The 26,700-nt window shown below is 47.1% G+C and overlaps 3 protein-coding genes and 1 non-coding gene across 4 annotated transcripts in view; 2 read left to right on the plus strand and 2 right to left on the minus strand.

Moving 5' to 3' along the window:
* LOC119399911 (cytosolic endo-beta-N-acetylglucosaminidase) overlaps positions 1 to 23,816 on the plus strand; it is a 195,389-nt gene extending 171,573 nt beyond the window's left edge. Inside the window, exon 9 of the mRNA XM_049417896.1 lies at positions 23,411 to 23,816. Coding sequence (XP_049273853.1) covers positions 23,411 to 23,657 — 247 coding nt within the window. The 3' untranslated portion in view covers positions 23,658 to 23,816. The remainder of the gene's footprint in view (positions 1 to 23,410) is intronic.
* LOC119399917 (cytosolic endo-beta-N-acetylglucosaminidase) overlaps positions 1 to 26,700 on the plus strand; it is a 192,877-nt gene that overhangs the window by 144,404 nt on the left and 21,773 nt on the right. The gene's annotated exons all lie outside the window — the stretch shown is intronic.
* The window catches only part of LOC119399920 (60S ribosomal protein L18), a 230,300-nt gene that overhangs the window by 54,883 nt on the left and 148,717 nt on the right, over positions 1 to 26,700 (minus strand). The window lies entirely within an intron of this gene.
* On the minus strand, positions 6,294 to 6,375 carry Trnas-uga (transfer RNA serine (anticodon UGA)). Its single transcript has one exon. It is a non-coding gene; the product is annotated as a tRNA-Ser (tRNA).

Raw genomic sequence — 26,700 nt, forward strand, 5'->3', positions numbered from 1 at the left:
TCCACTTTTGCAGTCGTATTATCCTATCTTGAGCAAAAATGTGATCATATTAAACGCATGAAAATGCATTATATTTCCAAGAGATGTTGGCAGAGAAGAAAAAGAAAAACGTATCAGGCCGAAAAACGTATTATCATACCAACGATATTCCACTGTATAACTGTAACGAGCGTGTGGCGCCCTGCCTAGCCTAGTTTCATGACCTCGCCAGGTTCGGCAGGCAACCTTGGTCGTGCGGAGAATAAAACACTGACGAGCGCGGCTCGGCAGTCAGTAGCTGTTACCCCGCCATGCGTTTGGGTCGTCCTTGTTAGAGCGCGGGCGCCTCGGCCCCCCTCGTCCGCGGTCCCGGGCGGATCGTGACACTGGCGACGAGTACAGTCAACGTGTCGACCCAGGCCATCGAGAGCGGCAAAACAACGCCCCCGCATCTGCCGCCATGCCGCTGTACGGAAGGCTCGAGCCGTTCGAGGGAGACGGGTCCGCCTGGCCCATCTATGAGGAGCAAGTTCACGTGTTTTTCCGCGCTAACGACACGCCCGAGAGAAACAGCGGGACATTTTCCTGGCAAGTTGCGGAACCCAAGTCTTCAGTCTCCTGCTCGACCTCCTAAAGCCGGCTACACCGCATACCAAGACGCTCAGCGAGCTGCTCACTACCCTGCGCTCGCACTTCAGTCCGGCGTCGTCCACGCTAATGGAGCGTTTCCGCTTCAACAACCGGAGCCGCCGGGAAGGGGAGAGCCTCGGGCAGTTCGTCGCCGCGCTACGAGGTTTGGCGAGTACCTGCGCTTTCGGGGACCAGCTGGACTCGCTGCTACGGGACCGTTTCGTCTGCGGCATAAACACGCCCGCCATGCAGACACGTCTCCTGGAACTTCCCGACCCCTCGCTGGACGACGTGGTGAAAGCAGCGCTGGCGATGGACGCGGCGACAAAAGACGCCGGCGAGATTGCGCGTGCGGCGTCAACAGAAGCGGCGGTCAACAAGATGGTGGCAAGGGACGGTATATGCAGTCGCTGCGGTGACGCCCATTCCCCCTCACAGTGCCAGTTCGTACATTCGCAGTGCTTCACGTGCGGAAAACGGGGCACCTTGCACGAGTATGCCGAACGGGGAAGCAGAACAGCGCACCACAGCAGCAGCCTGGATCAAGCCCAGTTCCACAACAGCCCGCGGTCAGGGTAGGCGTCGCAAGTGGCGGCGGGGACGTGCGGCAGCAGCTCGGGGTTCCTCCGCGGCCAGGCTCAACGTCGTGTCCGAGAACCCGCCGATTTTCGACATGTGGCACACAGGCCTTGTCCCGTCGTCTGTGCCGCCTTACGTGCTGACCGTCGAAGTTTGCGGGCGCCCCATTCCATGGAACTGGACACGGGGCCAGTGTGTCGGTCATGGCTGGCAAACTTTTCAAAAGGACCTTCCCGGAGTGGCCGTCGAGGCTTCAGGCGTCATGCTGCGGAGTTACTCTGGAGAGCTTTCCCAGGTCGAAGGCCAGGCCCAGGTCAGCGTTCGTTTTGGCAACAGGGAAGCAACCCTTCCTCTGTATTTGACCAAGGGGTCATCACCGACGCTGCTCGGCAGAAATTGGATTTGCGCACTGGGTGTTCGGCTGCCAGAAGGCCAGGAAGCAGCCCTACATGGCTTACAAGACATCCCGAGCCTCCTAACAGATTTCCAGTCACTGTTCCACCAGGGGTGGGCACATTCGCCGGTACGACTGCTGGCATCCATGTACCCGAGGGAGTCCGGCCTCGTTTTTTCAAGCCTCGCCCGCTGCCGTTCGCACTGAAGGACGGGGTAACCCAGGAGCTGCAACGGTTACAGCGAGAAGCATCCTGGTACCAGTTAAGACTGCGGAGTGGGCCGCTCCCTCGTTCCAGTCCCCAAGCGAGATGGTAGCGTCAGAATCTGTTGGGATTTCAAGGTTACGATCAACCCGTCGCTACCGTCGAAAGTACCCCCTGCCTCGATTGAAGATCTCTGGTCGGCTTTGTCTGGTGGCCAGAAGTTCACGAAGCTCGACCTCAGAGACGCGTACCAGCAGTTGGTGCTCCAGGAGGCCTCACGGATATGTCACGATATCGACAACTATGGGGCTTTTCCAGTATACGCGTTTACCATTTGGAGTGACCTCGGCACCAGCCACTTTCAGAGAGAGATGGACAACCTCTTCAGGGGCATGAGCACGTGGCAGTTGTACTTGGACGACATCCTCGTCACGGTATTGACGATGGAGACCACATGCAGAATCTGCACAACGTGCTGGCCCGACTTCAGGATGCTGGTCTCAAGCTCAAGCGGGAAAAGTGCGTGTTCATGGTTCCCAGTGTAGAATACCTCGGACACGTCATCTCCCAAGCCGGCCTGACTCCGGCCCCCCGCAAAGTTGAGGCTGTTCTGAAGGCGCCGAAGCCCCGAAACAAGAAAGAGCTGCAAAGCTACCTTGGTCTCATCAATTTCTACAGGAGGTTCCTGCCAACCTGTCTGCGCATCTACAGCCACTGCACATTCTGCTTCGAGATGGCCAGCATTGGGTGTGGAAGAAGGAGCAGGACGTGGCCTTTGAGCACAGTAAACAGCTAATCACCAAGGCACCGGTGCTGGTGCACTTCGATCCAGCCAAGCCTGTTGTCCTTACTGTAGATGCATCACCCTATGGTGTAGGAGCCGTCCTAGCGCACAGAGACAAGGATGGCCAAGAACGCCCGGTGTCGTTTGCTTCTCGACGTCTTCACACAGCAGAGCAGCGTTACAGCCACCTGGACAAGGAAGGCCTCGCCCTCATGTTTGGCGTCGAGCGTTTTCACCAGTACCTGTGGGGCCGAAAGTTCGAGGCAGTGACGGACCACAAACCACTGCTGGGGCTACTGGGGCCAGACAAGGCGGTCCCCGTGCAGGCATCACCTCGAGTGGTACGATGGGCCTTGAAGCTGGCGGCCTACAGCTACCAGTTTGGTGTACCGTCCGGGAAAAGACCTGGGACCTGCCGATGCCCTGAGCCGGTTGCCGCTGCCAGAGGTGCCTGCTGCTGTTCCAGAGCCAGCTGAAGTGCTCATGCTGGAGCATGCGTACCCAGAGGTACTCTCCAGGTCTGCTGTGTCGCAGGCGACCAGTCGGGACCCGGTCCTGTCCCAGGTGGTGAAGGCAGTATCCCGAGGGGAGGAGTTGGTGCAGCAGCCCTACAGCCACAAGGCCGCTGAGCTGAGCCTGGAGCAGGGCTGCCTACTTTGGGGTTCCAGGGTGGTGATCCCACAAAGTCTCCGGTCCAGGGTCCTGCAGTTGCTGCACGCGGGGCATCCTGGTGTGGAAAAGACAAAGATGGTGGCCCGGTCCCACGTTTGGTGGCCTGGACTGGACCAGGACATCGCTCACATGGTGCAGAGCTGCCAAGTCTGCCAGGAACATCAACGGGCCTCGCGTCATGTGGAGATCACCCCATGGCCATTCCCACAGAGGCCCTGGTCCCGCCTTCACGTGGATTTTGGGGGCCCCTTCAAAGGCCACTACTTCCTGGTGGTAGTCGACGCATTTTCAAAGTGGGTAGAAGTCCTACCTGTCACCACTCCGTCAGCAGGTGCGACCATTGCAGCACTTCGGCAGGTTTTTGCAGCCCAGGGGCTGCCGGACATCATAGTCTCCGATAATGGGCCCGCTTTCGCCAGCGCAGAGTACCTGGCCTGGCTGACAAAGAACGGAATCCGCCGAATGATGGTTCCTCCGTACCACCCTGCTTCAAACGGTGCAGCTGAGCGGGTGGTGCAGACTATTAAGGACAAACTTAAGAAGAGCCAGGCTGGGGATTTCCGTACGCAGGTCGCCCGCATACTCTTCCAGTACCGGACTACACCTCATGATGTCACCGGCCGTGCCCCCTGTGAGCTTCTGCTGGGACGGATGGTGAAGACACCGTTGGACATTCTGCATCCAGACCTCCGGTCTACGGCGCTCCTCAAACAGCTGAAGCAGAAGCTGGCTGCTGACAAAGGGTGCCGTCCTTGGCCATTGCCGGAGCCTGGAGTGCCAGTATTCGCCAGGAATTTCCGTTCTGGCCCACCTTGGTCTGCTCGACAAGTGGTCTCGCCTGCAAGCTCCTCCTCTCTGCTCGTACGAATGCAGGATGGAAACACATGGCACCGGCATGCTGGACCATGTGAGGGCTAACCGCGGGACCTGGCTTGCATCCACGGCAACACCAGTGCGGCCAGTGAGACAGGCCATTTCGCAAGGGACAGGCGCCTCCAGTGGTGCGCCACTAGTTGGGCCACCGGCAAGTTCAGGCCATCTCTCCAACCACAGCAGTGTCCCAGGAGGAATCAAGCGTGGCACAGGCAGCACCTGGGCTACAGCACCTAGTCCCTCAACACCTGTACCCAGGCGGAGCAATCGACGACGAAGGGCACCAGACCGCTTTTCGCCTACCTAAATGAACGTCGAACCGCTGGGACTTGTATTTTTTTATGTTGTGTACAATAACTGGGGGTGAGGGGTGTAACGGAGCGTGTGGCGCCCTGCCTAGCCTAGTTTCATGACCTCGCCAGGTTCGGCAGGCAACCTTGGTCGTGCGGGAAGAATAAACACTGACGAGCGCGGCTCGGCAGTCAGTAAGCTGTTACCCCACGCCATGCGTTTGGGTCGTCCTTGTTAGAGCGCCGGGCGCCTCGGCCCCCCTCGTCCGCGGTCCCGGGGCGGATCGTGACAATAACATAATACGAAGCATACGGTTGCCTAGCTCTCCGCAAGATAATTCCAATTTTGCTCAGTTTGGTCTACCTAAAAAAAAAAAGAACCTTCTTTCTTTCACAAATCTTACAAACTAAGCGTACTTTCCGAAACTAGCCACCACAAAGCAAATTCCGCTGCAGCTGAATAGATGAAAGCTGTAGATCACAATGCAAAATGACAAACAAACTTACTTGGCAGCTGAAGCCAGCTGCTCAGCACTTCGACCCACTGTTACATTTTGCAGCAAAACCAAATTGGACACATATAATATTGAACTCAGGCTTGACTGATATTAGCGGACTTCGATCTAAATACTTTTCGCTAAAATTGGGACCGGAGTTTTTTTTTTTTTGAACAGTGAGCTTTTCAAAGAAAACTCGCTTCTTTCACTACCGTTTTCTTCTTGCGTTGTCTACAGGAAGACAATCTTCTGCAAAAAGCTTGCATTCTTATATATGACACTTCTTTTTGAAGTTTCTATGCGAAATAATAATATAAAAAAAAAACGTGCTATACCGCATCGAATGTAGCTTCTTATTTGGGGCCATGTTGCAATTTTTTTCACATCTGTTTTCTTTTTTGTCCAGCATAAGGAAAACATGCATGTAATTAAAAACGATGCGCACTAAAAATCATCAGAAAACATTTTCGGCGCAACGTTTATAGTTTGCAAAAAATTCGGGCCGTGAAATCGGAAGCGGCCGCACCTTCAATATATATATATTTTTTGGCGCGCTGGGAACATTTTACGAGAAGTAAATGTTCCCAGCGCGCCAAATGTTGCAGGTAGGCGTGATTGGTATATATGGTAATTATATCTTGATTAGTTTTTTTTTTTTTCTGCATGACATATTTGAAGGGTGTTTTAAACCTAACTGCCATTCTGCAGGCAGACATCAAGCGACAACTTCGGTAAGAATATCAAGGTGTTACTTATTTTTTTAGACAGTACAGGGTACCTGTCTACATTTTGTGCTCGCAGCAGCAAGCTGTTCGTATCGCCATCATCGACTACTAACTTTATGATCTTAGGAGCAGGCGAGATTTTCGCCCACTGTGGGCGGCGTCCTCAGCATGCCTGGATCCTGACAGCTCGGCAGCAGCCGAATATGATATCAAGGCCTAATCATTGGCTAATCATGAAAAAATGGACTAATCATATTTTAATTACTTACTTTACGGTACATATGCTCATTTACGAATTGAACCGTGGAAGCGCGTCCGCCGCATGCGGCGATCGAGCCGCTTCCGGACGTCGATGATTTTGCTTTTTATTTATTTAATTTCTGCGCGCTTATGTAGGCGTGACACTGGAGACTGTTTAGACATGCCAAAGGTCTGCATTATGACGCTATTAAATTGAGCTGATTTCCTCCCGAGTTCGCTTAACCGTTTTGCAGTCAAAGTGTAAGGGTTTGAATGAAGCGCTGTTCAGTGGTGCTAAATTTTTTTCTTTCATGCGCGTAGGCTGAAAAAAAGATGAAGACAGGATGTTACACTTGTCAAAGAATACATGCACTATCATATTTAAAAAAGAAAACGAAAAAAAAAAAAATTAGCTGTGCTATTTGCGCAGTCGGCAGGATTCGAACCTGCGCGGGAAGATCCCAATGGATTTCAAGTTCCACGCCTTAACCACTCGGCCACGACTGCGACGAAAATTGGGCTCTACGAGCACACTATAAGTACACGGGGTGAAGTGAATGGCATGTGTAGTAAGTTTCGATTGAGTTTAGCCTATATAAAATAATACTACACAACCCATTAGGTTACAACTAATTTCGTACGTATGTAAGCGGCACTCACGATCGCTGACTACAGTACGCTCCGTAATCAGAGACTCGCCGTCACCGAGCGACATTCGCGAAGCATTTTGCCGATGCTCACAGCGAAAAAAAAAACATTGTCAAATGCGTCGACATCAAACAGTAATCGATGACCCTTGTTTACCTTAGCCTTCCGCCGTGCCAGCCGTTGAAAAATAAGCAATCGCCCGGTCTCACGACGTCGGACTCCGTTGGTGTTCACGTACAACCGCCGGCATTCTCGCTAAGCGCACTCAGGCACCGTTGAATACCTTTCGCTTTTCTTTTGGTCCCGCTATGTATTCGGGTGTGTGGCTCGACAGATCTAAGTACATCTATTCGTAACAACGAAAAAGTGCCGCGTCTCTCAAACGCAACGCGCACGCGCTATCACGTGCTTTTTCGATCGCGATCGATGCCCGATCGGGATCGGATTTCTCGACCGTTGATTGGATATCATTCACAGCTTGTTAAGAGGAGCCAATCACGAACGATAAATTGGATCGCGAATCAAGCCAATGCCTCCTTGATCAAGCCCGTTCGCGATCGAATGCGACCGTGTGAAACGAGACCCATTCAAACCGATTTTATTCAGTAGCATTCAAGAAATGACATTGACCAACGATTGGATCGTCTAGCTGCATTAGTTCAAATTACAAATAGCGTCGCTTTAGCTCTTTTCGTTTTGTGTTTGACAGTTGAAATGAAGGAAAACGCGACGTTTCTACTAACGCATCCCGACTTCGTGCGAGATCATCGCTACCTGTTCGGTTCGAGGATGACGTCTTGCTGAAGCACCGATTTAAACCTCAGCAAGTGGGTTGCGCCAACTTGAGTGTCTGAGGAACAACACGCGAGGAAAATCTGGGCGAAGAGAAGAGAAAGAAGCGTGCCAATCGCCAAGGTGGCTGCCTTTGAGCCGTACCTCTAGGACCTAACTGCTTCACTTTGGTATTTAGAAGTAGTATTAACGGTCTCGCACCCCACGCGGTCCGTGCGCGCGCAGCGTACTTTCGACGTTTGCCAGCGTACTCAAACCGAAGCCGCGCCTCGAATCCCAACTGCGATGCTTGTCCCGGAGGTGACCCCAGACAACGCCGTCACTCCGCTGGACACATTAGACCAGCTCCTCAACTTCAAGAGTCCGCCGCTGTGCGCCGTGCAGCCGCTGAGGGACGTCGCGCGTGGCAGACCTGAGGACCCGAAGACCCTCCTGTGTCACGATCACATACAGGGCTGCTACCAGCAAGACAGGTATAATAGTTGAACGCGTCATAGTTATGCATTGTTCAGCACTGTGTACTTGTGGCACCCCAGGTGCTGATGTTGAAGTAGGATGGCGGACTGGCCGAGTTGGTTGAAATGCATGGTTCTTGGACAGCAGCGCAAGGGGCGGTACCCAAGAAAGAGAAGACACATATACAACGCTGTATGAGCCTGCGCTTAACAGCGCCCGAGGTACGTGCATACTTGTCGCAAGACTGGCAAATCATGCGTGTGCACGAGTTCTTCACCGTGACTATCCATGCATGGCCACCAATAGGACTCTCAGTCGGCTTTGGTACGACTAATGCCTGGCGGTTGTAGCCCATAAACACTCATTATGGAGGACGACAGGCAAACACCGAGTACAGAGACGCGGCCAGACTGGTAGCACATGGGCTCGTAAACTTTCATCGCCAAGAAATGTTATATCGTGCATGATAATTAGACAGGAATAACGGAGAATCACGTTTATTCATCTCTTCTCCTTCGCTGAGGTGACTGCCGAGCATCGCCATCTCATGGCGCTGTAGGTCAGCAGTGATGCCTTGTATAACATATGTGTCTTCTCTTTCTTGGGTCCCGTCCGTTGTGCTGCTGTTCAAGTACTGTGTTAATGCTAGAGTCCCATATTGAATGTGCACGAGTTTGGTTGTTTTGTGTAAGATGAAGCAGTTTTAGTTGGTATGAAGTGGGTGCTATATTCTCGAGGACTTTTGAAAATGCCGTCATAATAGAACTTTCATTGAGTGCTGATTGGCTGGTTGAAGAAATGGGGCCAGGTAATTGCTTCAGTCATTGGGCACATGAGAGTCTACGACACGTGAAGCACACTGTCGCGGAAAGTTATTGTCTCAGAATATGGCGCCAATACTTAACTGCCATGCTATTGGCGTAATCTTCAATTTCACTGTGGGGATGGGATTGTGTCCCCCAATGGCTGGTTAAATCGTTCGTGTGTGAGGCAATTGCTAAACTCACCAAGAATAGGTGACTGCGTCGATTTGTGTAAATGCTTGTTCAGCATCATTGAAAAATAGAAGCGCAGCAACACAGTCATGTAAGGAGAAACGTGACGACGCACGTACGGTCCAAACTGGTAAAGGCACGTTGCTCTGAGGATTCCAAGGCTGACATAAGTGCCAGAACACACAGCCCACTATATGTGTGCAAAAGGGGCGAAACTTCTCATTATTCACAACTACATCTTAGAACGCTTATTTCGAGGCAAGGGTAGCACTTTCGATATAGCAGCAGGAGGAGTGTTATGACATCTTGGCATTTGACTGAGCCAAGCTCCGACAAGTGTTGCATTCGGAAGGTGCTTTACTTTTTTAAGGGTCCCCTAAACTAGAGTTCAAAGACGAGAGAGTGGTTTCTTTCTCTCCTTCGCTACCCATCACACAGGCGCTATCTCCTCCTCGCCACTTATTTCTTCATAAAGCATACATGTGGACAATGTCAGCACTAAGTGTTGAGCCTATCAGGATTTCGCACTTTTTGGCTACATATTGTTATCCCTGCTTGCACAGTCGAAAACGCACAAAACGAAGTGAAATCAGTTGATTGCGTACAATAGTCATGTGAGAAAAGGCAGGGCGGGCGTGCGACTGCATGGAAAAGCAGGGTGGGTAGCAGACAATTCGCAACTGATATCTCTCGTATATGGACCAATTGAGAGCTTATTTCCTCATGACGTCACGTGAACAGACTGCTGGCGTCACAAATAGTGCCAAAAAGACAGGAAACATCAGGAGAGAATAACATACTCATTCTTTGTATTTCCAGAGGTTGTTTAGGAGCTCTTTAACAGCTCTAGCAACTAGTGGTGACAACGTGGGTAGAGCGAATGAGAGCCTCAATGCCTCGGCTGCTGCAGTGTGCCTGTAAGGTACACTGCGGCGTCCATCACGCGACTGAAGCAGAGTATGTCACCTTCATCTCAGACATAATGTGACGCAGATAGCAAATACACCCAACATGTATGAGGACGACGTGCTTGCCTTTATGGGTGCGCTACCTTAGTTCATACACTGACGGATTGCTCGCCTTATCTCCTTAGGTTCGTCCACGGTTGTGCCAACCCCAACAGCTACCGGTTTTACCACTGGCAAGTAATTGACAGCTTCGCCTATTATTCGCACTACATGGTCACCATCCCACCTCCCGGTTGGATATCGGCTGCCCACCGGCACGGCGTCAAAGTTTTAGGTGAGATATTGTATTGTGTCACACCTCATACGTCAATAATAACTGCCATTTGGGCATGTTGGTACAAGTTCATGATGGGAAAAGGGGTACTAAAAAGCAGAGATATAACAAGAAGACAGGACAAAGTGCCACTAAAAAATTAAGGCAGCTTTGCACTAGTGGTGTAAAGCCTAAAGGAAGCGTGGAGCTGGGCAGCCTTCCTTGTTCCTCTTCGGTTTTCTCTCTCTTTCCTCCTCGGTTTCTTTGTTTTTTCTCTTTTCCTGTTTTTTTTCAGTCTTTTTTTCTCTCTTTATTTCTATTTATTTATATTTTTCTTCCTATAATTTTTCCCTTTCTTTATCTCGCTTTCTACTTCTCGCTTGCTTTCTTTTTTTTTCGATTTTTAGACGTGACTTTGCCTGCATTACGCCAAGCGACAACAGCATATGACAGTCCGGGCCCCTAAAGTGCTCCGCACCTAAAATGGAAGTTTTATTTAAGAAGAAGTGTTCTTGCATTCATGAGATACGTCCGTCATCGGTAGGCTTTTACTTGCGGTGTTATAACCTCAAGTGATTAGTACGTCTGGAGAAAGGAGTGCTGTTGCAAGATTTGTGTGACTCTGCATATAACTGTCAGAGGTTGGGACAGTCGCGAACCACATTCCTAATACAGTGTGAGTTTGGTGCATCACCAGGAACACAGTCGGTAGTGTTCGCAAATTGTGCAAACTGCGCAGATTCATGTGGGATCTCGTGAAAGTTATCGTGTTCTTGGAAGTGATTCCTTGGGAATACCTGAACATCTTAAACGTAAACGTCGTAAACATCTTTTCGCGTAAACGAGCGACCCAAAACTGGCTTCATTTTGTTTTGGCTTTTCAGGAACCTTCTTTGTCAAGTCACGTGAGGGTGCTGCAGTTCTCGATCGAATCAGGCAGGACGACCTCCTGTCGAAAGTGGCGTCTCAGCTGGCTCTCATTGCAGCTCTCTCCCAGTTTGATGGATGGCTTATCGACATTGAGAGCAAGGTGGTGTGTATCGTTTAATTATTTAATTAATTCCTTTCTTTACTGCCCTTGCTGAGTGCAGGGCCATCACAGATGTTTGCTTGATTTATGATGTGCGTACTCATAAAATTTTCCTTGTTAACCTTTGCTATTTTGTCAATGAACTGGGAACGTGGTGCAGTGTCAACTCCTGCCATTGACATGTCATGTGTCATTAGTGTGAACTGTCACACGTTCTTTAAATTGTCCTAGAACAACTAACGGAATCTGTTTTGTCTGAAGGGTGGTGTGTTGCACTCTCTGTACTCCCTCTCGCATATCGTCATCGACCTTGTGTAAATCGTTCCGCATAAGTGCCATTCTGAATGAAGCCAGCAACGGCACAAAATAGACAGCTAGTAGTGACACCAGCTTGCCCTGAATTTGTGGTTTTTCACGGGCGAAAGTTGGGTTCTTTGTTAAAGATAAATAACTGTATCCTAGAAGAGTCAGATATTAAATAGGAAGCTTCAAAAATTACCGAGACCTGTTGACCCAAGTAGAAAAGAGAGTGGGCTGAAATTTTTATGCTCCAACAATGTACCAGCACGAGGATTTCAATGAAAATTTCAAGTAGAAAATAGAACTTTGATCGTCATCCTTGTTTTAATTTTTAATATTCAACCAGTGCTGGTCAGTGGCGTAAATGCAGAAAAATCACAGGAGGGGGTAGACATCTTGCCATGGTGGCCATTTTGTTTTAATAAATACACTTTATTTTTAATTATACAAGAACTAAAATTATGCTTTCAAGAGAAAAAAAAAAGTTACCATGACCATCAATGCTCGGTCAGGGAAAACAGCACTGAGCAGTAATGTACAAGCGTGCGTTGCACAGTGAAGTTACTTTATAAGTGTAACTCGTAGGCATAGATCTAGCATATTTCCAGCTATCTCATTTGGGTTAAAGCACGAAATAAAAATAGTAGCACTTTTTTGTTGTAACGCGTAGAGATACTGCTTTCCTTCAACTTTAGCTCCATTCCTCATCGTATATACCTGTTAAAAATAGCCTCCTATGTTTTACTCCTGGAGACATTTTTGCAAAGCACCTTTTTGTTCACCGACGATTTTTAAATAACACAATCATAGTCTGATAATCGCACATATATTTCGTTATGAATGGCTTCTGATAAATTGTCAACATGTAGCTGATCGGGCAGAAAGTGGCACGTCAAACGACTCATTGAACATGGCAGTGCCTACAGCCAAATGGTCGTATGCAACAGTACACCACCAAATGAAGTTAAATGAAGACACATTTAGTATGGATGGAAGTTCAATTCATGCAAACCTCATTGTGTCTTGCACTTTCTTAGCCATTCATCTTAAAGCCTATTAACTGCGCTAGTAAACGCGGACAAAGACGAGGGAAGACAGGACGCACGCAGACTCGCAACTGAACGTTTAATAGTTGAATGATGACACATATATAAGCTCTTTCTTAGCCCTAGTTCACACAACTCTCAAAAACAAGTGATGTACCCAATTGTGTACAAAGTGTATCAGAGGGTTAAAGACAATATGCACCTATGTATATACATTTCCACTGCACATCTTACCAATAGTCTATATACATAAATGCCCATAGGTGTGCGTACAGGGGGAAAGGGGGGGTTCAGGGGGGGCGGCTGCCCCATTAATCATCCAAAGGGGGACGCCAATTCTGCTCCATACTTATATGCAGTCGGACCTTTCACTTGATTTTTTAATGCGAAAGGTTATGGCTATGCACGTTTCTTTGACAATAATGGCATCCAAGTACCCCCGATGTTGCACTCAAAGACCTGTTTACTTCCCAACCTTACCCGGAAAGTCAGGGACCAATGGCAACAGGCCTGTGTGAGATGCACGTCATCGGTTCATTTTCATTTTTGCATCCATTGTGGAGCTCACTTTCTTTTGCACTCAGACAAAAAAAAGGGGGGAGGGAGGCAAGGGGAGGTAAAACTGCCCCCCCTCCCCCAATGAAGAAACCTGCACACACCCATGTGAATACCTTCATCTTCCATTTTCATTTTACGTGTACCTCAAGTTGCATGTCTTGACTACGTTTCCTCCTGTGGGTGGGAAGTCCAGAGAAGGTTTCCCGACTTCCCGGAATTCTTCACCCGACGTACCATATAGCACTGCGCGTCGGCAAAGACGCGCTAAAATAGAAGCGTGCCGCCCTTGCTTTCAGGAGAAGTGCCACGTTGGATTCCTCAAGGACTTGCTCCTCGCCATCGCCACGCAAACCCACCAGTCCGTGCCCGTTCGTTGATCATCTGGTATGACAGCGTCGTGAACGATGGAGTGCTGGACTGGCAGAGCGAGCTGAATGAGAAAAACTGCGACTTCTTCGACCTTTGCGACGGAATATTCCTGAATTCGCGCTGGACCGAGGACATGCTCCAACAGTCGGCGTTCTTTGCGGGGGCCCGCAAAAGTGACGTCTACGTCGGCATTGACGTCTATGCACGGATGACGAGCTACATTGGTGGCTTTGAGACGTATAGGGTAAGTTAAGCCTGGTAGCCACCTTTTTGTGCCATTTTAAACTGTGAATTTAATGCTGTATACTGTGTTTCAATTTGTCACAGAACTTTCTCAAATGAAGACATACATTCACGATGCGTACTGAACTTTTTGAAGGAGTTGTAGGGAGTGTGTAGGCTTTTCGCTTACAGGGTCCCTGCCAACACTTCTTCAGTAGGGTCAGAAAACGCCGCCTATTGGTGGTCAAGGCTCCTGTGAAAATGAGAGCGAAACATTATAGCACCGAACGCGGCAGGAAATCTACAATTAACCTTTCAAAAACAGCCCGGAATTTCTCAGTCTTCTCTTGGCAAATTACGTCATCAACAGACCCAACTCCATCAACCAATGTCAGCCAATGGCCATATCCATCCCTCCGATGGATATGGCCATTGGCTGACTCGACGATCGCGAAAACATGCTCAAGGTTATGATGCGCGGCATGTAGCTTCTTACCCCTTTGTCATTCCCCCCCTTTGTAGCTTTCAGCACGCTCGTCGGGAAGAAAGTGCTTAAATGTGTGACGAATCCCTGTAACTTCACTTGTACTTGACGGATTCAAGAAATTTTTGCAGAAATCGATTTGTGAGGCGATACACTCTGTTAGTGAGGTCATTCGATGATCACCAGTAGAAGTGTTGCAGGGACCCTTTAAGGTGTCTCCATATGGAGATGCAACATATTTTTCACTGTTTCAGTGTTGACAATGAAAAATTCTTGAACACGGCACTGCAGGTAAAAGCAACACTCTGCCAACCAAAAGCAATAGCATAAGCCACACTGGAGCACCGAGTAGTGCGAAACAAATGTTATCAAGAGCTTTATTGCCATGTTTGTTGAGAAGTCCGATGAGTTGCCCTGTATCAGTGCGGTTAATTTTTATTCCTCGGAGTGGCATAAACTGAACAATAACTAGCGCTTGCGACAAACATTTTATTGCTTTTGTACCTATTACTGGGCCTATATCCATAATCATTTCGATTTTTTAATAACGAGGACTGGCCTGTGGTGTCACATCTGTGATAATTTTTTCTGCTAGATTTGAAGCATATTTTACGAAGAATATATAGAATTGGAAGATTTAAGAACTGTAAATCGCAGCTCGTGACTACAGAGGATTAAATGGTGAGAAATTTGCAAATGGAATGGGAGAAACAAGTATTCTAGATAAACAACATACAAATATTTAATCAAGTGTTGAACATTTTCTCACTGTAAAAAAGTGAAGGAGGAGTTTGTTTTATTCGCATGGAGCTTATCTAGCGGTGAGATAAAAAGATATAGGCTTAAGTTTCATGACATATGCATACGATGTGCTGTTTGATCCTTGTCATTCATTCAACTGAGGAAATGGTATGGCACACCGTGATAATGAAACAAGTAGTGCATGCCATCAGATACATGGAAAATTTTGTGTTAGCTGATAGAGAGAGAGAAGCGTTGTGTTACATCATCTACTACATCACTGTACAGCTACAACGTGGTTGCAGTGTAAACGACCAACAACTGCATACGTCACAAGTTTGTGTTGGCTGCCATGCTCTTTGCATGTGTTCCTGCCTCTCTCGACGTGCCTCGAAAACTGAAACTGCGACTGAATGCTACAAAAACGTCTCCAAATAATTCAACGTTGCACACTCAAGAAAACAAAGTTTTCAGTCGTGATAACGAAGTCACTTCCTACTTACTGCAACAGAAGAAAACAAGACGCAAAACTTTTGTGTCAGTACTCCTTTAATACTTCGCCTAAATCAAGACAACAGACCCATGCATGGGCTTATTCTTACTGAACGAGTGGCAATAATTGAACAGGATTTTCCTGCCTTGTGTGTTTGCTCAGAAACTGATGCCCCTGCTCGACAACCATGCCCATTATGCAGTGAAATCGTTCGGAGTTGTCCCCTTACTTTCGCTGGTCTCTTGCCTTCAATACACACAATAAACGTTATCCCTTAGGTCCCGACAAGACAAACTTACATATTTAAATGGTGAATTCTAGAATCAAACACAAATCGGATAGCGAGAACTATTCGATTTTGATGCAAAATTTTGAATTCCTGCACACCTCCAGAGAACTAACACGACTGAGTTCTGTCGTCTTTTAGTGTTGTGTAGTACCTTGTGCAGGAGATGACTCTTGTGGGCTCCAGTGTCAGAACTACATTTTTATGGGCTCGCGAAAAACAAGTCTTCATTGGCTTCTTCACAAGCATTGACATTGCTTAGGAAACGTTTGTTTCGTTTCAGGTAGTGGATACGGCACGTAGGCTCGGCTTGTCAGCAGCCATCTTTGGTGCCAGTTGGGCGTACGAGGCAAATGACAAGCGGAGGTTCGCGCAGAATCAGGGCCGGTGAGCACTGCAAATGTGGTTTACATGCAAAGAGTCTTACTGTGGATAACTTTGACGCAAACCTTACTGGAGCATATCTTCCTTCAAGGATGCAAGCAGTTTTTTATCCCCTTGAGGCGCAACGTACACATATGTGGACGCAACTTCTTTTTTCCAGTTCTTTAGACTAGTGGCCAAGAAAGGGCAAGATACATCGCACATAGGATGGATTGAACCTCCTGCATAACCACTGTCTTTCCTTAGCCTCAGTGTGCTGTGTATGACTGCAGCTGAACATTTCAGTGAAGGCACTGCAATGTTTTGACTGCTCGGTTGACAGGCCATATTCCAAGACGAACGTCAAAAGCATAATTTTTCTTTGCTCTAAATGAACGCAACCAAAAACGAATTGCAGATTTATTCTGAGCCTATCGTTTGATTTTTTTATGTAAAACATGACTAGTTGCAAAATATAAATATTTAACTACATGCTAATTAGGATTAATTGCTAAACGTCGTGCAAAACAACATATTACTTCATTTTTTGTTGTGAGAATTTGACAACTTTGCAGACAGTTGATCATGATTCACACCTGAAAGGGTTATTTCATGTGTTGCATCTGACCAAATTACAATATAGGTTTCTGTCATACCTGTTCTACACAGGCACAAGAAATGACTAAGTCGTCAATGCTCTAAGTTTCAGAATGTCATTAATTTGGGTTGAACTTTTGAATTTAATGTTATGGCTTGAGTTTGTTGCTGCCTCTTACAATGTGACGACCGACCATAGCAACTTCAGCCATTGCATGGAAAATCTGAAACCCAAAAGCAACATTGCACTTTTTCAGTAGTATTTGAGCGCAGACACACGGCAAATCCACACGTCACATCCACACACACGCACACGCCACACATTCAAGCACGAAATTTGTACAGTGCTGTGTGTGTGGATGTGCTGTGTGTTTGCACTCAAATATTTTTGAAGCTGTTTACCAACTAGCCCAGCAACAAGTTCTCTTACAGAACATTGCACCTGTCATCTCGAAGCTATATGTTGCAAAGCTGGGCTGAAGAAGTTTGTAAGGTAAAAAATGAGCATTGTCATTAAAAGCTGTGCATGTATAAAATATTTTTACATGGTGGATACTATTTCCAATGCTTCAATTATGATGCACTGAACAACCTATGGTGTTGAGAGTACACAATTCGCAGTCTGTGGCATCATGCAAATGACATTCAAACTTGAGGCATTGTGAAGCGATGGTATGGGTATGAGTTTGGAAGATTAGATGTGCAAGATTTGTATTAATCTGATAGAAGCTTGTATTTCTCTATATCAGTACATTAGAAGCTTGCACTGTAGACATATTAATTTGTAAATGGGCCAGATTAACCACATACAAGTTCCAAGGTTATTTGCAGCTGTGCATATACATTGTGATAATGCTTACTGATAAGACCAATAGAAACACTACATGCTAGATCTTCCACCAGTTCATCAGAACTTTGTTCTTGTAAGTCATAGCAGTCGGCTAAACTCACGCGCATTAGCACTGGAACCAGATTTCGGATTGGTTCGGATGAGACTTGATGTGCTAAGTTGTGCTGATTGACCTCCGTTAGGAGTCATTGGATGGACAAAGCTGTGAACTGGCACGACGGTTAGTAATAATTGCTTAATTATGACGCAAATTCTCCAAAATAAATTTGTGCTGTCTTGTACAAATTGACAAAGAGCAGCGCTTAGCTCTAAAGAAATGCAATTTTTAACGAATTGGTCATGAGTAATGTTATATACACTATTGAAGCAATCTTGGCAAAGCCGCAGGAATGGCAATTCCCCCGATGCTCTCCGTGAATCGGCGTAAGCCAACGTCACGCGAGAGGTACCGCGACTCAATAAAGGTGGCGCCACTCTAGGCTTTCATTATCACTTTCTGGCTTACAAGGTCTCTCTTCTTGCCCCAATTGACCAATTTATTATTATAACAGTATCTCATTTACGGAAGCAATTCATTATTATGAAGGCATCTCAATTGTGGAAGCAATTTTGTTATTATAGAAGCATCTCATTTGTGGAAGCATCAAGTTTATGGGAGCAGTTCAGTATTACGTATCCTAGCTCGACCTAGTCTTTCACTCCTGCATCCTACTAATCTTCATAGAGAAAAGATTCGCATGCAGACACAGACACGAGCAAGGGGGTACAGACTAAAGTATAGGGGCTTTAGTACAGACAACGCGAATGCCTTGAGTTACGTGACCTTGCCCAGAATTACGTGACGCATACTTATACGTTACTTTCACACGTAACACACTGTTTTTTGCTTCAAGCTCTAAGAGAAGCCTTCCTAGCATTTGTAGAATCATGTACAGTAGTTAAGAAGAGTATAATAGAGTACGTGCCGTCTAACCATGTGTGCAGGTTATGGAGCTTCCCAGACTACTGCTGCCCCAAGTGGCGGCTAAAAGCACCACCCATCTTGACCTCTTTCTGCCAGGGCTTCGGTTACAGCCTCTACAAGGAAGGCCAGGTTAGGAGCCGCTATTTTACAGTGTCGTTATGCCACAGCTGCTTTTGTGTGTACCTTTCAGTTCCCGATGAGTCCATCCATGAGTTGGACCGAAAAGACTGTCATCATCACGACTGTAATGTGCTAACGTTTAGTAGCTGTAAAATATACTTCGAAAAAGTGAAGGAGTTGCATTGTTCCAAAGAGCATCCCTGCTCACCGAGGTCACTGTCGAGTCAGCCAGCACTGATTTTGGTGGTGCTTGTAGATATGCACTTTCAGTTGTTGAAGTATTATTAAGAAATACTGTAGCATATTGCCACCCCTAGAGTATTACTGTAAATGCTGGCAATAACTTTTGACTGAAGCCACATAGAATTAACTCGTACGACATTAGCCATGGCTGTAAAAAGCCTATTTGAACGCACATTGCATTATCTGTACGCTGCCACATTCCGTAAAATACCACTGCCATGTTTTATGTAGCAAGCCTCATTCAGCGTTACTGTAAAAGCCAGTGAGATTCACAACCTCTGACTGAAAATAAGGTGTTAAAGGGGTACTGACACCTTTTTTTGAAGGCGCGTTTACTCTGCCATACAAATCTCCTGTATGCAGAGACAGCTCGGAGCAAGTGTGAAGCTCAGCAAATGCTGATAAGATATTTTAATTTGATATTAAAGTCAATTTTTCCATGGCACACCTACCGACATCGACACTAGCTTGATGTCGGGCTACAGCACAAATTCTTGTGACTTCACGCAGCAGTCTGGCTAGTTGTGATGACGTTAGGTACCAAAACTTTCAAGATGGCCGCTTCTGCGTCATCAAAACTTCCAAAATGGCCGCTTGTGTGTCACCAACGGAGCCACGGTGCGGAGCGGCCATGGAAACGTCACTATATATTGTGCGAGCACGTGACGAGAAGCTCATGCCATGTTGTGACATCAGGGTACAGTATGAACCAAAACTAGCTTTTAAAAACAGACTGTAATTAGTACTTTTTCAGGGCGCTTTCGCGCTTAGCACTACTTTTTCTAGGCTCTTGAGGGCTTGACCTTTCATTTTGATGCAAAAAAACGACAACTGACGATATTCGTGTCAGTACCCCTTTAACTTGAGCTGGTTGGTGCGTATTAGAAGAACTGGGCACAAGAACGAGACAAAAAGACGACAAACAGCACTTTGTTCGTATCAGTCTGTTTGCCCCGTACCCAGCTCTGACTTACGCTGAGCAGCTTTAACCCATAATGCTAGCAGTTGCCATAGCAAGTGCACTTGAACACATGCACACGGCGTTGCCCTTATCTGTGTGCCTCCATGTTCCGTAACATACTAGCGCTACATTTTGCATAGTGCAGCTCAGTTAGCATTACTGCAGATGCCAGTGAGGCACGTGGCTTTCGACTTAAGGGATGTTTGTGAACCCATAATGTTAGCTATTGCTGTAAGAATCTCATGGAATATGTGCAGGCACTGATGGCATCGCTCAGTCGCAGTACCGCCATGTCTGACATAAGGTGTTGGCGTTAGGTTGTAATTCTTTATAAATGTTTGTGCGAAATAATTCGGTGAAAGATTCAAGAGATTTTGACTGCAGCCACACAACGCAAGGCCGCAAGTAGAAGTTAGCCGTTTGTCAAAAGAAGCCCCGTATGACCGACTTCCCAGGTGGTGTCGACGCGACCGTGGTTCGACCTGTCCAAACAGCAGTTGCAGCCACGCGACCAGGGCACGTGGCTGTGCCAAGGATGCGGGTCGGCCGTTATCTGTACGGATGACGCGTACAACGGGGGTGGCTGCCTTCGGCTCCGCTTCTTGCCCGATCCACAACAGCCCGACGCCGTGCCTTACTTTAGGCGAGTCAATGGTTTTGAAAACCAGACAGCAAACATGGGAATGACGGAGTGAAAGGAACAGCGTTCAGGACTTCGTGTAGAGAAAAACTGGAGGAATTTTTCTGTACAGCGAGTCAGCAAAAAATGTAGAACTCACTCAGGCTCGCTCGTGGAATATATTTTACCCTTGGGGCTCACTCAGACTCACCAAAGTTTTTCTCAGCTGGACTCGCTCAGACTCAAACTCACCGAAATATTACTCACCCGGACTCGCGGCTCTATCTAAGTCTGAGTGAGTCAACTCATGAGTGAGTATGCTGACCTATGCAGCGAGATGACAGGTTTAACTAATTAGAAGCACGAACCACATCGAGGGAGCTCCGCAAAAAGGCAGAGCTCACAAAAATTTTCCTCAACCGAGCCCACTCGGACTCAGACTCACTAAAATTTTCGTCAACTGGACTCACTCGGACTCACAACTCGACCTGAATCTGAGTGAGTCAACTCATGAGTGAGTTTGCCGACCTATGATGGGAGGTGTTAAACTTTCAGGATTGTGTGTTGAAACTTTCTTTCTCTGCGATCTTTAAGCCTGAGTCACCTCAGCAAAATCTTTAACGAACTAGCATGTCGACTCGGAAGAGAAGCAGGGCACACACACAGCCTTTTTCCTTTGTGACAATGCGCTAACTTCACTGCACTAAACACTTATGGACACAGTACCAGCAGAGCAGTGTTACATTTAGAGTTACCTGGAGCAAAAAAATTAACCATGTTACGAGTTTATACAAATTAACTTTATTGCAGTTACTGCTGAGTAAGTATAACGTAATTATTCTTTCCGTCAAGTAAGACCAGTGAGCAAACTGTCACAAACACAAACAACATACTTTATTTCGATTAAGACTCACAACAATGGGATACTGCCAGTGTGTGATATATATACCTATCAGCCTTATTCATATCCTCCTTATTTCTCAGCTTTCTTTCTCGTCTATCAGACATCATTATTTCCTAGATGCAAACATGTTTTAGTAACTGTAATGGATGTAAAAATGTTGCCGTGCAAAAAATTGATGCAGTTACAAGTTATATGAATTGAGAAGTAACAAGATATAGTTAGAAGTTGCTGAAAAAGGTAACTGCTTATCACTAATGTATTATTAGTGACTAAGTGCAGTCCAGGACTGGGCGCAAATACACTTTAGAAGGAAAAGCCGCAGCACAAAAGGAGTAGGGACGACACGAGGACTGGCGCTAGTGTTCTCGTGTCGTCCTTGTTCCTTTCGCGCTACAGTATTTTTCTCCTAAAGTCGTGATCTAACTCGCCCAACAAAACCTTTTACTAACCCAAATGCACAAACTCGACCAATTCTCTCGACAGGTTGTTTGACTGCGATTTCCCGCTGGGTCGTTTGGCAGTGAGCTACACTTTCAAGCAACTGAAAGAAGATGCCTCAATGGAGAACGACATCACGCTGGTCTTGAGAGCAAGAACGGGCACGGGCGAAAGAGGGGAACTCCAGCTGGGGATCGTCGTCGTCACGCCCGATGAACGTTACGCCGTGGCCCGTGACGTCTCTCTGCCCAGCTTTGACGACAGCATGGACACTTCCGGATACAGTTGGGTGACCAGGTGCGTGATAAAGCAAAAGTTCATTAAGGTGTTCTTTGTCAGGTCCCTTTGCAAATGTTAGCGCTTTGTTGAAAGAATTTTTTTAATCGGTTCGTTATCGGAGGAGTTTGAGTGAATTGAACTGCCGCATTGCCATGCCACCACGAGGCGAGAGCCACTGAAGATAGACGATTTTACATAAGACATATGGGTGCCACTATCGTGGGCTGTTAAACGAATGTTTCATTGATTTTGTATATTGCGCCATGAATAATTAAGGCCATGAAACGTCAAATGTACCAACCCAATTGTTTTTGTGCGTACTTGTCTAGCATAGCACTGTTCGTTTAGTTGTTAAAAATACAAAATGGCAAGGTTAACAGCCTAATATGGCAGCACCAAAACCCACCCGTAAAATAGTGTATAGACACTCGCACACTTCGCCTAGCTTGGTGTGCGTACCAGTTTGCCTAGCCGAGCAATCGTGCATACCAGTTACTATGCTCAACTATGTCTCGTTTTATTATTTAAGCCCTGTTAAGTATAGGGCATGATGTAAAACACTAAAAACTACAAGTTAAATGTATAACTGTATGTCACACATGTTCTCATTTTTATTTTTATCATTTTGTGCTTGCTGTAAATTCCAAGAAGTTGCCAACTCCATCAGCCTCTTTCATGTCCACTGCAGGACGAAGGCTTCTCCCAATGATTTCTAATGGCCCCTGTCCTACGCGAGCACATTCCATTTTACGCCTGTAAACCTTCTCACTTCCTCACACCACGTGAAGATTCTATGCTGTCCTCTTATATTATACCCATACCTTGTAACCATTCTGCAACTCTTAAAGGGGCTCTGCAACGCTTTTTCAGCATGGTCAGAAAACGCTGTCAATCGGTAGTCGAGATTCCCGAGAACATGCGAGCCAAACATTGCAGCGCAGCATGCGGCCTGGAATTTACAATTAATTTTCAGGTAGCTAGAAATCGTTCTCTCTTCTTTCTACAAATTGTGCCGTATACACAAATGACCATGCCACATACCCAATCATGAGCTGCACAGTTACTGTGACCACCTCGGGTGGCCGCCACGTGCCCCTCTGCCATCACATTGAAAGTAAGTCGCGCGTTCGAAGAAAAAAAATAAAAAGCTCATGACGTGCGTGTGACGCAACTTCTTTACCCCATGACATCCCTCCGTGCTTAGCTTCCAGCGTGCTTGTCAGGACGAGAGAAAGCAATTACCGCGTGCAACAAATCTCAGCAACTCTGCTCGTGCTTGACGGATTCTAAAAATTTTTGCGGCAGTCGATTCATTAAGCAATAAACTCCTTTAATGAAGTCATTTGGTTATTTGAAAAAGTGTTGCAAGACCCCTTTAAATTGACATGAGGTACACTGACTGTAAACTAACAGCGCATCAAATGTTAATGTGATTTAAAGCGAATTAAAATTGAATCAAATGTGAATTAACAGTGAACCAAATTTGAAAGCCTGTGAGAACGTTAGCTAGATGGACTGTCAATTTTCTGAACCCCCTCTCCTGCCTCTACTTGTCACTTTCAGGAGGTACAACATCGAGGACCTGAGGACTGCCACCGACTGCGCCATTCTGGAAGAAATAGGCATTTCGTTTGTCTCGACGCAAGCAAACGTTTGCCTGCTGGGCAAACTTGTGGTGGAACGGCCACGAAGTGCAAGCGGCAACCAGGAAGCAGCTGCTGGCAACGATGGAAACGCCTCCGACGACTCCGGTCCCGACGCTGCAATATCTAGCGATGAATTTCATGGTGAAGAGGCCTCTGCAAGCTGAAGACATCATGTCACGACAGAAGCTGCAATAGAATTGTATTGATCCGTTGAGATTGTTGCACTGTCGTTGTGAAGAAGCGACAACGTTTATAATGTACTGTACATACCAGTTAGCTTATAATAAATGTTTTATTGTTTGCCTTGCCCAATGAGAAGAAGTTGAGCGAGATGGAGGTTTGTGGGAAGATACAGAGTCGAAGCGGGCAACAGTAGACTGAACGTGACGAGTCTCTCGGGCTGACTTGTGCAAACGCTGGCTCAAGAGATGTCACTGTTGGCCACCTCATGAAGAAAATGTGTCCCAAGTAACTTCAATGAATTTTATATTTCTTACTCTTCAAAGGAATACTGAACAAAATTTTTGCCACCAAGATTTCCAGCCAAATTGAAAGATTGGGTGCTGAAATTGATAGACGCAACCTTCACGTCAGGCAGAAACTAGAGAAAAATAATGAATTTAATGCGTTTTTCACAAACCGACGCGTCTAGCGGTCACAACGTGAACTAGAGGAGGTAACGTTTGGTGACGTTTCACGCACTGGAAATGGGCATGCCAACAATGCCAGCCTTCACATGCGTCTTTCAACCTGCTCAGCTCCTAATATGGTTCCCAGAAGCACTACGAGCGGCACTGGCAGTACAAAGCTCCCGGCTGGGGTAAAGCCCATAAATGGTGGGGCGCACCTCAGCACCTTTGTGGAAGCGGGAGAGTGAGATGTAAAGGAGAGGTGGAGAAAGGGAAGTAGCAGGACAGGAAAGCACGCAACCTGCATGCGCCTCGGTGAATGTGACGTCACGGCTCGCGCAGGTGTGCAGCTGCCCTGCGCCGACAATCCACCAAATATACAGCCAACTGTTCAAAAATACATGGAATAAACTCTGTTTATCGGAACAGTCGCGTCTTCCGATTAGAATTTCAATGCTTTTGTCAGCTTTTTCAATTTTTGTTCAGTATCCCTTTAAGGAATATTGACAGGGTTTAAAAATAGTGATAGAGTTTTTTTAAGAACTGACACGATTTTTAGAAATCTTTGTATTGTGGCTCTAAAACCATTGGCATCGAGAACCCCAAGAAAGAGCATCATGGTGCCTCTGAACGCATTGAACATATTTTTATTAACACGAAAGTGTTTTATGCCGGGGTCCACCAAGTACATCCGTCACGGATATGACGTTGATAAAATGGACGCCAACGGGTGAGAAAGAAAAAAACCAAGAAAAAGATACCCCGCTGGGAATCGAACCCACGACGTTGCGGCCGCGACGGCAAGCGCCCGACGCTCTACCGACTAAGCCAACTCGGGAGATGCGAGGCACGGCGCGAACGCGCCTTATATCTTTCACACCTTCTCTTTCGCGGCGGGCGGAGCGGGGCGGTGCCGCCGTCTGTGAGAGGTGAAAAGAAGTAATGCTTCACGATCGACACTTACTAGCGCTTACTCCGAGATTGCACGTGATATCGGAGGTCATGGTTAAAGCGTCTCAATACCAGAGAGGTAGACTGGCCGCGCTGGCGTCGCCGAGGCACCCTTGACGCACTTACGTTCTTTGCCTTTGGATTCGTGTTAGCGTGCGTCGGCTCATCGGAGTAGTGCAGCTTCCACGTGCACGAACGGGATTTCTCTGCCGCCGACTGCTTCAATTGCGAGAGCACCGACTAACAAAACTGCTGCAATATGCGTTGCAGAAAGGACGCGATTTCGACGGGCGAATGTCGTGCCTTGGTGGAGCGAGAGCAGCGCCTGCGAGACAGAGGCCAGCGGGACGCACGCGTTTGCGGCTCAGGCTACGAACCTCTACCTCCCGCGTTGCTGAAGCGCAGTGTGTGTTAGTGTATGCATGAGCACAGGCGTCGGCTACCCATTACTAGAAAGCGCACACCGTGCCGTTTCTCTCCTTAATTGACGACGCTTTGAAGAAGTGCATACCGGGTACCAATGTTGATTATGAGCTTGTTGATATCATCCTTACGCGGGATTCACGATTCGCTGTGTCCAAATATATGTTCGCACCGTCAGCTACCACAGTGGTTTAATCATGATCATGGGCGTTAGTCGTCGCGATAGAGACATGCTGTCAACATGGGTGCATCTACGTCAAACGGTTCTATAGCTGCCAAACACGAATAGATATTGTACAAGCTCTCATATATCATAAGCACTACTTCTGTGAAGACACGTTTCACTTTCGTGTTATACCGATTCCTATGACGGAGGGATCAGCCATGTTTTTCCACTACCTCGATTTCACCTATTTTGGCCACATGCAGGACACGGAGTTCACAAACCCAGCCAACGCCTCCTCTAGAAACATGCCTGCGGCGTCGCTGGCTATCCCATTGTAGCCGTCCTGCCTTGAGTTGTAGTCGCTAGTCGAGAGATGGCGCCACGTTCTCCCCTATTGTTTTCAATGGGGCTGACGTTGTGTGACGTCGAGGGGTGTAATGTGCGCATGCGCAAATGTGTGTTGCAAGCGGCCACCGCCAGGATCGCCAGCTACTGCCCTCATTAGAAACGGTGAAGGAGGGAAAGGGTAGGGCAGGAGGTTTTCGGCTCACGCGGCAGGCATCTTTCTAGAGGAGGCGTTGACCCAGCAAACTGTGTTAGCCACCCTACAGCCACCCTAACTGCATTAAGATAATGTCCATTGCGGTGGGGCTGGCTTGCAGATGCTGGGTGGTGAAAACTTTAAGATCAAACAAATATTTTATACGTGTTTTCTGGCTCCGTCGTGTGGAAAGCGTTAATGCTGCATGCTAAGGAAACGAAAAATCACCCTTTGCACAGCATCAAAATGATGTCAGTACTCCTTTAAGGCCTCGTGTTTGTATATTTTTCTTAAAATACAGTGCAAACACAGCAGAAATAGTTTTGGCACATGCAACATTTCCACTTGGACCACTATAGGCCAGGCTTCATAGCTGGAGAAATTAACTAGTTAAAGGGACACTAAAGGCAAATAAAAATTTAGGTCAGAGTGAAAGCCCAATGTATGACAACTTCTAAAACGGCAATATTATCAACAGCAGTGCCCTACTCACCGAG

The sequence above is a fragment of the Rhipicephalus sanguineus genome, chromosome 7 (genome assembly GCF_013339695.2).
Source record: "Rhipicephalus sanguineus isolate Rsan-2018 chromosome 7, BIME_Rsan_1.4, whole genome shotgun sequence".
In the NCBI taxonomy this organism is placed as follows: domain Eukaryota; kingdom Metazoa; phylum Arthropoda; class Arachnida; order Ixodida; family Ixodidae; genus Rhipicephalus; species Rhipicephalus sanguineus.